Source organism: Canis lupus, chromosome 8 (genome assembly GCF_003254725.2).
Source record: "Canis lupus dingo isolate Sandy chromosome 8, ASM325472v2, whole genome shotgun sequence".
NCBI classification, from domain to species: domain Eukaryota; kingdom Metazoa; phylum Chordata; class Mammalia; order Carnivora; family Canidae; genus Canis; species Canis lupus.
This window is the reverse complement of record NC_064250.1, coordinates 3273992-3286300: the sequence shown is the minus strand read 5'-3', so window position 1 is coordinate 3286300 and position 12309 is coordinate 3273992. Positions and strand designations below refer to the sequence as shown.

Below are 12309 nucleotides of genomic sequence, written 5' to 3'. Positions count from 1 at the left end.
TTGAGGGGAGTTCTTACAAGTGAATACCTGGCACGAAAACTTTTTTTTTGTTTTGTTTTGTTTTTTGTTTGTTTGGGGTTTTTTTGATATAAAAGGCAGAAAGAGCAAATCAAAGAATCAAAGACCATTCCTTAATAACCAAATGTAATTAAAATACATTGTCAGATTTATATTTTTGTACCTCAGAGGCATCAATATTATCGGTTTCTGAAATGACATTACTGATTTAAAAAAAAAGCCCCCAGATCTCAATCTATATATATAGAAAATTCTCATACCCACCTCCTCTTTTCTTTTCTTTTTTTTTTTTTTAAGATTTTATTTATTTATTCATGAGAGACACACAGAGAGAGAGGCAGAGACACAGGCAGAGGGAGAAGCAGGCTCCATGCACCGGGAGCCCGACGTGGGATTCGATCCGGGGTCTCCAGGATCGCGCCCTGGGCCAAAGGCAGGCGCCAAACCGCTGCGCCACCCAGGGATCCCTTTTTTATTGTTGTTGTTGTGATGTTATGATATAATTTACAGGGTAAGATGGAAATGTATCTCTTGTGGAAATTGTAAACATACTTAAGCTTCTGTCGCTTAGGGAGCTTCAGGCAGAAGGCTTCTTTTTTCTCTAATCAAGTATTTAGCAAAGACAATATGAAGTTCCTTGGACTGTTCTCTGTGGTACAATCCAACCCTCCCATACCTTTTTTCTTTTTCTCCTAGAGTGATTTAGTTGCTTACCTATGATGATTCAAAAGCAAGGCAGTTTGGTTTGTCATCGATATTCTGGTTTCCTCTTTAATAGGGCTGGTTATGTGGGCAAAGTGGCAGCACTGAGCTATTTAGACATGCCTGTTGAGCTTTGTCCTTCCCTCAAGGAGCTTGAGGAGTGGAGATGAGGGGCCCCAGAGGTGATTTCTCAGGGTTACCAGCTGTAGGATTTAGAACAGCTGAATTCCTTTTCCCAGGCTGGCGGCCCATATGCCCAGCTGTGAGAGCCAGGGGGCTGTGCAGCCCTGGGTCACTGCAACTTGATTCTGTGACCCAGCTTTCCCTATCCTTTCCCTGCCCCATCCCCAAAGTGTCAGTGATATGATAGTGTGACGTTGGTGACATGTTGAGGGCAGCAGTAATGGGCATGTTCCTTACCCAGGATTCTTACTCTGAATGCATCTGTAAGAAAATTATAGAGAGGATAGAATCGTGATTCTTTATGTCAACACAAAGTGGTATCAGTTAAAGAAAAATAAACACTAGATTGAAAGTAGCAATAACTGGATTCCACTGTCTCCCTCTGACCTTGAAAAAGATCTATAACTCGTCTGCATTTCTCTTCAGCGGACCTGGGGTAATATGTGTTTCTTAGAGCTTCTGTGTGGTTGAGATAACCTGCGGGAAGTGTTCTGAACTCCTTAAGGAATGATGTCAAGGAGACAAAAGGCAATGACTGTTATTACAGCAAAGATAGTGAGGAGGCAAAGACAGATTTGCATTTTTCTTCCTTAATCTTCTCATCTTTTCAGATGTTTGTGGGTCCTTTTAAGTCCCCCTCTGTTCCTCAGTTTGGAGGCAGGGGTTTCCATGCTTGGGTGCAGGAGGAATACCTTCTACTCCCTGCAACTGTGTTCATCAGGAAGGCCTGTGTCAGCACCACCCTTTGGGTCAGCGGTGAGTGGGACACCCAGTGTGCTGTGCTAGGAGAGCACAGGATCTGCACATAGAAGGCATCTCTCCTCTGCAGGCTGAGCACTGGCAGCCATGGACTGCATGCTCCTTCACAGCTTGCCTACTCCTCCTCCGCAGAGCCCACTGCCTGGTACCCAGGCTTCTCTGGTCACCCTCCATGAAAAAGGAAAGTAAATCCAAAGAGGCCAGTGCTTCCTACGCGCCTCGAGTCCGGCCGACCGGGGACACCTTTTGGAGCAGTCCAGCTGTGAGCACAGAAGTCCCTGCTGCCATCAGCCATGTCCTTCAGTGCCACCATTCTCTTTTCCCCTCCTGGTGGCAGCGAGGCCAGATGCTGCTGCTGTGCCTGTAAGAGCGAGACCGGTGCGAGCAGCACAGGCTCCCAGGGCGGGAACCCTCCTGCCAGCACCCCTATCACGGTGACGGGACACGGCCTGGCAGTTCAGAGTCCAGAGCAGCTCCTGCATATTATCTACCAGCGGGTGGAGAAGGCAGTGGGCCTGGCTGAGGCCGCTCTGGGGCTCGCCAGGGCCAACAATGAATTGCTAAAACGTCTCCAGGAGGAGGTGGGTGAGCTGAAGCAAGGGAAAGCCTCAGCCCCTGATGAAGATGAGGTCAGCCGGGCGCACGGCTCCCCGCCGGAGGAGCCGGGGCCTCTCAAGGAGAGCCCCGGGGAAGCCTGCAAGGCCTCAGCGGCCGCGGGCGCAGAAGAAGATTGTGACAGCGTGGGAGGCGGCATGCAGGTGGTGATTGAGGAGCTGTGGCAGGTGGGAGCCACCGCGGCCGGGGCGCCCGGGCCCTTAGGCTTCCCAGCCGCCCAGAGAGACATGCGGCTCCCTGGGTGTGCCCTGGCTGCCAGCGAGGCGGCCCCAATGCTCAATCCCGTGAGTATGGCCCCAGAGCAGACCGCGGGTGTCGTGAGTGTTGCGTGGTTGCTCCTGAGGGCTTCTCGCAGCCTGGTCCTCTCTTCCTCCTCCCTCCCTCAGGTTTCTTTCCAGCCGGCAGCCTTTCTTCAGGTTTCACTTGGGCTGAAACAGGACAGCACCAACTTTCCTTTGCTGGCAGGGCTAGTTGTCGCTCCTCCACTGTCTTCTGCATCGCAGCCTCTTGGGCAGGGAGGTCGTTTCTGGTGGGTGTGGTGGCCGCTGTGCCTGTCCCTGCCTCTCTGTAGCTCTGCAGTGCTACCTTCCCCTCCACGGCTGGCTTGGCTGCTCCCGGGGCTCTGCGGCTCCTGGCCAGGCGGCCTGCCGTGCACAGACGGCTCATTCATATTTTATCATGGGCCCTCTGCTTGCCAAGAGGAATTCAGTACCGAGAGAGAGGGGGGAATATAGAGGGGAGAAAGGGAGAGCTGGAGAGGGAGAAGGACAGAGAGGGAGGAAAGAGAAGGAAGGAGAGAGGCGGAGGACAAAGAGAACAGAAAGACAGGTGTAGGGAGGAAAGGCAGCAGGTGGAGATGAAGGGTGGAGGAAGGAGAAAAAAGTGGAAAAAGGGTGTCGAGGAAAGGTGAAGCTGTTTTTTTTTTTTTAAGATTTTATTTATTTATTTTAATTTTTATTTATTTATGATAGTTACAGAGAGAGAGAGGCAGAGACACAGGCAGAGGGAGAAGCAGGCTCCATGCACCGGGAGCCCGATGTGGGATTCGATCCCGGGTCTCCAGGATCGCGCCCTGGGCCAAAGGCAGGCGCCAAACCGCTGCGCCACCCAGGGATCCCGATTTTATTTATTTATTAATGAAAGACACAGAGGCAGAGAGGCAGAGACACAGGCAGAGGGAGAAGCAGGCTCCATGCAGGGAGCCTGATGTGGGACTCGATCCCAGGTCTCCAGGATCATACCCTGGGCTGAAGGCGGTGCTAAACCGCCGAGCCACCTGGGCTGCCCTTTTTTTTTTTTTTTTAAAGATTTTATTTATTTATCTGACACACAGAGAGCACAGGAGGGAGAATGGCAGGCACAGGGAGAGGGAGAAGCAGGCTCCCCACAGAGCAGGGAGGGCGATGCCATGAGGGGCTGGATCCCAGGATCCTGGGATCATGACCTGAGCTAAAGGCAGATGCTTAACCAACTGAGCCACCCAGGTGCTCTGGAAAGGTGAATCTAAAGGGAAAGAGTATTATGCACTCAAGGGCACATAAGGAAAGGTGGGAAGGAGGTAGAGGGAAGGGAATAATATGAGGACAAGAAGTGGCCAGCCAACAGTTCCTGGGAAGAAGGTGACAGATAGGGAGGAGTGGGGAAGCAAGAAGCAAGCACGCATATTTTGTGAGCAGGAAAAGACACAGAAGTACCCTGTGCTATTTCAGTTTCTTTACTGCTCAGGGCCCTCTGAGCAGGAAAACCCTCGCTGAGTAGAGTAAAAACTGCAGAGCGTGGCACATGGAAGTACGAAAAGGAGCCAGAGCAACTAGGGAGATCAGAGGGATGGGAAAGTAACAGATGTGTCACCACTTGAGAGACAGTGGGAGGTCTGTTGGCTCTCGTCCCCTGTGCTCCCCCGCTGCCCTCTCCTTCCTCTTTCCGCAGCAGCCAGCACAACAAGGCCCAGACACCCAGGAAAGAGAAAAGGAGCAGAACGCACAGGGGAGATGGGAGGGAGGAAACTCCCAGCCCACCTGCTAGATCTGAGAAATGAATGTTAAGCTCCCCATGCCCCTCCAGTGTCACAATGCAGCTGGTCACTGCTCCCTGAAGGCCTAGCCATGTGGTGGGTGGTGGCCACTGCCCCTTGCCCCACTGTGCCCAGCCAGGACTCTCCGTGGGGGAGGGGGGTTGCGGAGATGTGGGAGGTGGCAGGGGGTAGCAGGTAGCAGGTAGCAGGCCAGGTGATGCCCTGAGCGTTGCTTCTGTCAGGCAAGGAAGGAAGGCTTCCAAGCCGACAGGATAGAATTAGATTTCACAGTGTAGAAAGCAGCTCACAGGTCTATAAATCTCAACCTCCTCCCCTGCTTCTTTCTGTGTCTTTTTTCCCCCCACTTTCATTGTTTTGTTTTCTTGGCTTCAGAAATCCCCCTTCCTTTCTTCCCTCTCTCTCCTTCCTCCCTCCTTCCTTTCCCTGCCCTGTATGTCCTTGAATGAGGGCACAGGCAGCAAGTAGATGTCAGGACAGTGACAGTCGGATGCGGCCAGGGCAGAATGAAGGTGAGGACACAGACAGGTCCTGCAAGGGGAATGGGGTGGGGTGGGGGGCAGCTGGTGCCAGCCTCTCTAGAAATTTCTGATTTTATGTCTCTCTTCTTTCCTCCCGTTTTTCTCCTGTTTCTTCTATTTGTTGTTACCACTTTATTTTCTTGTTCCTACTCTTGCTTGGTGTTCCTTTCTTGTCATCACTTCCTCCCTCAGTCCCTTTTAGACAAAACACTTGCCTGGCTATGATTCTTATACCCAAGAGCAAATCACAGATGATTCCTCGCAAATGGAGCGTCAGAAACAAGCCTTGTCCTTGTAATCAGTCGTACAGTAACAATTCAACACGAGAGGCCCTGTATATCCAAGAATTATTTGCCAACACTCCCGTAAGAGTCCCAGAGAAAAAAGCTCCTGGCCATTGGAGACTGTGCTGGATTCCCCCGGCTTTCCACTCTCTGTTCACTATCTTTGGCCAGAGAATGATGGTTGACCAGGTTCCCCTAAGCCTGGATGGCTAATAGGCTATTCTTTTTTATGTTCTTAGCTGGTGGATGATTATGTGGCCTCTGAGGGTGCAGTGCAGCGGGTGCTGGTCCCTGCTTATGCCAAGCAGCTCTCACCAGCCACACAACTGGCCATCCAGCGGGCAACCTCAGAGACAGGGCCAGAAAATGGAAGCAAGCTGCCACCACCCCGCCCCGAGGACATGCTCAGTGCTGCTGCTGCCCTGGATGGTGCCTTGGAAGAGTCAGGCCCTGGGGGAACAGGGGAGCTGAGACACTCTCTAGGGTTTACTGCTTCCCCGTGCAGGACCAGAGGGAGTGGGCAGAAGAACTCCAGGCGCAAGCGGGATCTGGTACTCTCCGTGAGTGAGCTCAATTCTATGCATTTTTCTTCAGTCTGGAGAGAGAAGTGAAGAATGAAATGTGGGTTGACTTTATTTCCATTGAATGAATGGTATCCTGAATCCCTACTGGAGTGGGAGGGGCGAGGAGGAGACAGCTTGGCCCACAGCCCTGGGGGATACGCAGACCTCCTGCTAATCAGGGAACATTTTTAAGGCTTTTCCAGATAGATTGAAATCTTCTGTTCAAAGAGAAGGGAATTGTATCACATCTCCTCCCCGTGATCTAGTAATCCTGCTGGGAAGATATTTAAGGGATTGAGCAGACTGACCACTGAAGGGTAGCACTGGAAACGGCCAGCAAGTTGCCAGTTTTCAGGACAAGCAGTGAGGAGCCCCTTGGCAGAAAGGCCAACGTGTGCCGAGGTGGCCCCAAGCCCCAGAGGAGCGGAGGGTCCCTAGACACTCAGCTCAGTCACAAGGTTTGGTGAGTGTAGGGATTCTAAGAGCTCTTGGCAGGGCAGGTACTGGGCTGCCTCAGGAGCATCACTAAACATCTTCCAGTGCACAGGGGAGCCGCCCACAATTATTCGACCTAAAACATCTATTGCGCCAGGATTGAGAAACCTTGCTCTATGGTGACCAAAATCCTCTGGATCACCTCTGTGCCCCCAAAACATGTTTCTGATAACCACAGGGGTGTTCTTTAGCTAGATCCTGATCATATATGGACTTGTAAGGTGTTTCCCTCTCTGGCTCATGGCTGATAGAGTCACTGGAGAGTTCTGGATAGGAGGGGAACTCACCATTCACACCCACCGGAAATGAAATCTGGTCACAGTCTAGCCCTTTTCTTCTTGTCATAGTCTTAGTAAAGGTTGAAGACAACCAGTTACCATGCATACCTCCTTCATCTTTACTGAAGCTTCTTCTTTTATTATTCTTGCTTCCTTTTCCCTTTTCTAAGGACTCCTGACTCTTACCTTCCCTTTCATTTGATTTGTTTTTACATTGAGGGGTTCTTTCCATCCCTGGGAAGGAAGACACCATTCATAATCAAAATCAACTGGTTTCTAACCTTCAGTTTAAATGTTGGCTATGAAAAATAAATAAATAAATAAATAAATAAATAAATAAATAAATAAATAAATGTTGGCTATGAAAAAGAAAAAAAAATGTTAGCTATGTTCAAGGATAGCTTACTTATCAAGAATAGGGAATAGGTTTCGTTTTTCTGTCACAGACTTCTGGCCTAAGAGGGCCACTCTTGCTGCCAGTGATAGAAATGGAGGCATATACCCAGAAATGCATTTCGAGGGATTTCCCAAAACTCCATAGTTTTAAAATCATGAATAAACATGTGAGAATCACAATTGGCATAAAAGCGGGACTTCTTTTTTTTCATCACTTCCATTTTTCTTTTTCTTTTCTTTTTATTTTTTTTACCACTCCCATTTTTCTGCCTCCATCCTCTGGGGAGAGGTCTGTGGTTGAGGCCTGGGTACTGCCGGCCCTTTGAAGAGTTCAGTGGAATGGATGACTTTACAGGAGGACAGTGTGCTCACCCCTCGTGCATTGTTACAGTACTTGAAAGGCTCTGGAGGACCAGTCAGGGAATCTTACCGCCCAGTCGCAGAGGAAAGTTTCAGATGTTTCTGTGCCAGACTGTGGTTTCGAGGGACAGGGATAGTTTCAGGCCTTCCGTCTTCCAGATTCTAGCTCTGGGAAGGAAGCAGAGGGGCAGTCCTCTAATCTGTTCTGGCCACTGTGGATTGCTGCTAGGGATCCATCCAAAGGACCAAACGGGAACCACTGACTTCTTGGAACGAGGCAGATCCCAGCCACTCCTTGGGGAAATGTATTTATTTTTAGCTCACTCAGAAGGTAGGTGAGCCAGCGGCCTTTATAGTCTTAACACTTATTATTGTCTTAGAGTATTTTCCCTTTCCACTTCAAGCCTGGTATGATTTTTATCAACTGATCTCTTCCAGGCCACTTGAATTGGAAGCTGTGCAACTCCTTCTTTTTTTTCTTTTCTTTCCTTTTTTCTTTTCTTTTTTGCAACACTTTCAAATTCTTTCTGAGGCATTCACCCATCTCTTGTGATTCCTTAAGTTGGGACTTTTTTTTTTTTTAATTTTTTTAAATTTATTTATGATAGTCACACACACACAGAGAGAGAGAGGCAGAGACACAGGCAGAGGGAGAAGCAGGCTCCATGCACCGGGAGCCCGACGTGGGATTCGATCCCGGGTCTCCAGGATCGCGCCCTGGGCCAAAGGCAGGCGCTAAACCACTGCGCCACCCAGGGATCCCTAAGTTGGGACTTATAAGAGATAAAATAACAGGCCTTTTTATAGAGTGGAGACCCTCACCATAAAAAGTTGACAGTAGTTTCCTTATCTGGTATGGTCAGTCAGTCCTAGAGGCAAAAGATTTCTTTCTAAATTGGGGATTTCTCAATTGAAGCTGAAGTCCTAAGATCAGGATATGAGTCCATCGGTTTGGGACTGGGAATTTCCACTGACCGAGGGAGCTTGGGATGAAAATACAATCAGAAACACCAAAATTTAATTAGAGGAAATGTAAAATCTTGCATCAAAGTTTAAAAAAATGAAACAGGTGCAGAATGGCAGAGATAGGAATCCATGTGCAAAATGGACTTGAGTTGACTATAAGCTCACTAGGAATAAACTCTGTGACACTGGGAATAGGGATAGGGTTGCTAAGAAGGTAATACTGTCTTGGGTTTCATTCCTAGAAGTGTAGAGTGCCACTCCAGGAAGTAATGCTCCCTTTGGCTGGGTCTCCAGCGATGCATTAAATTCAGTTCCCACTGCCACGGTGTCCAAGGGACACTGGCAAGCCAGAGAGAACCTGATGGTTTCATGATGAGTCTGTCTGGAAACTGTCCTAAGGAATGGCTGAAGCATTTGGGGATATTTAGACCTGATAGAAGACTCAGGGAGTACGTTAGACATGTCTTCAAAGATTTTAGGTGCTGTCAGGGGCAAAACTGGTCAGATATTGGAGTCTAAGACAGGAACTTTTTAACAATCAGAGATGTTCAACAATAAAATAAGCTGACTCAAAAGACTAGTGAGAACCCGTTCTTAAAAGTATATAAACAAAGCTGAGAGCCTGTTTAATGATGTGAAAGGGAGGTTGGGTGATAGCATTTCCAAGGTCCTTTGCATTTCACATTTCTGTTATTTTGGGTTTTTGTTTTTCAGACCATGATGTGTGTACCCCTGAGATTTGTGGAAATGTGCAAAGGGATATACCTAGGGCATTTTCCTGGGTCATCAGTTTTACTAGAAGATTAAGAAGACATTTTTAGATGAAAAGAAATAGATATATTGTAAATAAAATGTTAAAATTTCCAAGAGTAGGGGGCCTCAAGAAATGTCCACTTGCAGTAGTCCTGGTGTATATTTGCTCTCTCCTGGCTACTAGGAAGGAGTATGTTTGTCAAAATATCTATGACCTTTGGCTCTAGTGATCATATTCCACAGGAACAGAAGTTAAGACCAGGGATGATCCTGGAGTCTTCATACAGATTATTTGAAAAGGACCACAAAAAGAAGGACACTCCAAATACTGAGTTCGTTGGGCTCTCTGACTATGAAATGGCATCTACAGAAATGGTGCCAAGACTATAGGAAGGATTTGGGCAGAGAACCCCGTAGGGACAAGGCCTAGGGAACAGAGGAGGCTTTCATCATATCCACTCCCGGCTTGAATCTGTATTTGTTTTTTTCCCCTAGAAATTGGTCCACAATGTGCATAACCACATCACCAACGACAAGAGATTCAATGGGTCTGAAAGGTATGATCCTTTTGAGGAAAAAGCATCCCAAGGTACTCTGCCAAGGAGAGGGAAGTAGAGGGCTGCTCCACTATAACAATGAGGCTAAGGCTTTCACCTCACCATTGCCCCTTGCTTGTCCTTGGCTGAGGAGGAGTTTACCACAAAGTTGTTTCATGCCAAGAATCTCTGTCTGGCTTTTAAAATGCTGACTGCTTTGTTCATGATCTTCCTTGTGGCAGCATCAAGTCCTCTTGGAATATTTCAGTAGTGAAGTTCCTTCTGGAAAAGCTCAAGCAAGAGCTGGTGACCAGTCCCCACAATTACACGGATAAGGAGCTGAAAGGTGAGAAAAACTGACCTAACTCCTATCTCATCTTTTTTCCACTCGCTGTTCCTGGTCAGAGAAGAGGCATAATGGAGATGATTTAGGTGGTTTTGAAAACAGTGGACTTAAAAAAAATTTTTGGCTGTTCTCACATTTTCTTCACAGGATTGTTTCCTTTTCTTCTATTATTTATTTGTGTTTGTTTATTTGAGAGAAAGAGAGATTGAGCAGGGTGGGGTGGGAGGGAGAGAATCTCAAGCAGACTCCCCACTGAGTGTGGAGCTGACTTGGCACTCTATCCCAGGACCCTGAGATCATGACCTGAGCCAAAACCAAGAGTCACTCAACCAACTGAGCCACCCAGGCGCCCCAGGATTGTTTCTAATTGCCTTTTTATTCCCCCCATCCCGCTTGAAATGAAAATGGGAGAAGGAGGGGATCCCTGGGTGGCTCAGCAGTCTAGTGCCTGCCTTTGGCCCAGGGCGCGATCCTGAAGTCCCAGGATCAAGTCCCGCGTCGGGCTCCCGGCATGGAGCCTGCTTCTCCTTCCTCCTGTGTCTCTGCCTCTCTTTCTCTCTCTCTCTCTCTCTATCTCTGTCTATCATAAATAAATAAATAAATCTTAAAAAAAAAAAAGAAAGAAAAGAAAATGGGAGAAGGAAAGAGCTAACAGCAGCAGGCATGATGTTTCTGCAGTGCCTGAATCTAGGGTGTTATGAAAGGAAGTCAGAAACCAGGCCTGACCTTTTGTCCCTAAATATTACATCCTGGATTTTCTACTTTCTTTTCTGTTATTTGCCCATAGCTAACCCTAAAGCATTAAGAAAGCTGCTGTAAAAGCACTTGTAATCCACTACCAGCAGAGTAGAATGGGAGTGGGTGAAATTGAGCCCCGGGTCGGGGGAGGGAGCTACAGAAGCTTGGCCTTGTTGTGTGCCAGTGGGAGATACGAGAGGAATCAGTGCTGGACAGGGAGGTGAGCAGAGAGAACCAAACCAGAGAGGAATAAATAGATACTGATGGGTCTGGTCTGTGAGAAAGCCTCCCCTCCCCCCCCCCCAGTCTAGAGTGATTCTCACCTTCACAGCCAGTAGTGTTAGGGCAGAAAAAAAGACCTGCTCTCTGGCCCCACCCTTCTCCCTCCCCGCCAGGAGCCTGTGTAGCCTACTTCCTTACTAAGAGGCGTGAGTACCGCAACTCCCTGAACCCTTTTAAAGGCCTGAAGGAAAAAGAGGAGAAGAAGCTTCGAAGTCGCAGATACCGGGTAGGTTACTAGGCCTTCCTTTCAAGATGCTAAACACTAAACCCTGCTAAGCTGCAGTGGGAAGGGCCAGAGCACGTGGCACTGAGAATAGGGTTGAGAGCCAGGAATGTTAGCAGATAGAGGGGAGGGGGGGGAAGCAGGTTCTAAGATGAGTTTGGGGGCTAGGTTCTCTCAGATACAGATCCTACAGGAGCCCTCTCCCTAAATCTAACCCATAGTTTGTTTCTCTTCCTGATCTCTGCCTTGGGCTCCTACCTTAGCTTTTTGCCAATCGATCCAGCATCATGAGGCATTTTGGACCTGAGGACCAACGCCTATGGAAGGATGTGACAGAAGAGCTGATGTCAGATGAAGAGGACAGCCTTAATGAGCCAGGTGTCTGGGTGGCCCGGCCTCCCCGGTTCCGGGCCCAGCGTCTCACAGAGCTCTGCTACCACCTGGATGCCAACTCTAAGCATGGCACTAAAGCCAACCGTGTGTATGGGCCTCCCTCAGACAGACTACCTTCTGCTGAGGCCCAGCTCCTTCCACCAGAACTTTATAATCCTAATTTCCAAGAAGAGGAAGATGAAGGAGGTGATGAGAATGGACCTGTCTCCCCATCTTTTGACCAACCCCACAAAACCTGCTGTCCTGACTTGAACTCGTTCATTGAAATCAAGGTGGAAAAGGATGAATGAAATCTATTACCAAGAATAACTCTGGCTTCTGCCAGTCCCCATGTTCCCAAAATGGGTGGCCATGGGGCTCCCAGAATAACAAGATGTTCTCTGCAGTCTGAGAAAGCAAATCTGTCTCTCTTCTTAACAGTGCCCAATGGAAATGGAAGCTGGCAGCTGTGGTGGCATAAAAACACTTACCTAGAAAGGGGACCTCCCCCCTTCTCTGTGAATGGCAAGCCAGAAAGTGCTTATTTTTAAGTATACATAGTGCCTCCCCTCAGGGAGCCTGGGCTGAGAAAGGGAGGAGTTTGGGTCAAGGAAACATGAGGCCTTCTTGACATATACCCCAGTCTCTGAGTTGGTTTCTTTTTTTCCTGGTCTCACTCAAAGCTCTGGGGAAGCAGCCCTGATTGTACCTTCTGCTTCCCCCTGACTGCTGGTCTGGCTCTGCAGTGGAAGCAGCGCAGGGCCAGTCCAGGATCATACTGCCACCTGGTGGGCAGTTTTGGTCATGGGCTTATTCCTCTGAGCAGAACACCACTCCATTCCTATTTGGGAATTGGGATACAGATATAATAGCTATTGTTTATTGAA

The 12309-nt window shown here is 48.5% G+C and overlaps 1 protein-coding gene across 2 annotated transcripts; it reads left to right on the top strand.

Annotated features, from left to right (window-relative positions):
* Positions 1–1520: 1520 nt before the first annotated feature.
* C8H14orf93 (chromosome 8 C14orf93 homolog) lies at positions 1521–12059 on the top strand. 2 transcript variants are annotated; one of them, XM_025442638.3, is made up of 6 exons: positions 1521–2561; positions 5354–5674; positions 9421–9482; positions 9704–9807; positions 10941–11053; positions 11314–12059. In XM_025442638.3, the coding sequence occupies exons 1-6, from the start codon at positions 1956–1958 to the stop codon at positions 11731–11733; spliced, it is 1626 nt and encodes a 541-aa protein (XP_025298423.1). In that variant the 5' UTR covers positions 1521–1955; the 3' UTR covers positions 11734–12059. The 2 variants fall into 2 exon arrangements, with proteins under 2 accessions (XP_025298423.1, XP_025298425.1); XM_025442640.3 differs by lacking the exon at positions 5354–5674.
* Positions 12060–12309: the final 250 nt, after the last annotated feature.

Excerpts from the sequence above, each read along its gene's own strand:
- C8H14orf93 (XM_025442638.3), top strand. The coding sequence starts at position 1,956 with ATGTCCTTCAGTGCCACCATTCTCTTTTCCCCTCCTGGTGGCAGCGAG. Across the intron at positions 5,675-9,420 it reads AGCGGGATCTGGTACTCTCC|AAATTGGTCCACAATGTGCA; the intron begins GTGAGTGAGCTC and ends TTTTTCCCCTAG. Across the intron at positions 9,483-9,703 it reads AGATTCAATGGGTCTGAAAG|CATCAAGTCCTCTTGGAATA; the intron begins GTATGATCCTTT and ends TCCTTGTGGCAG.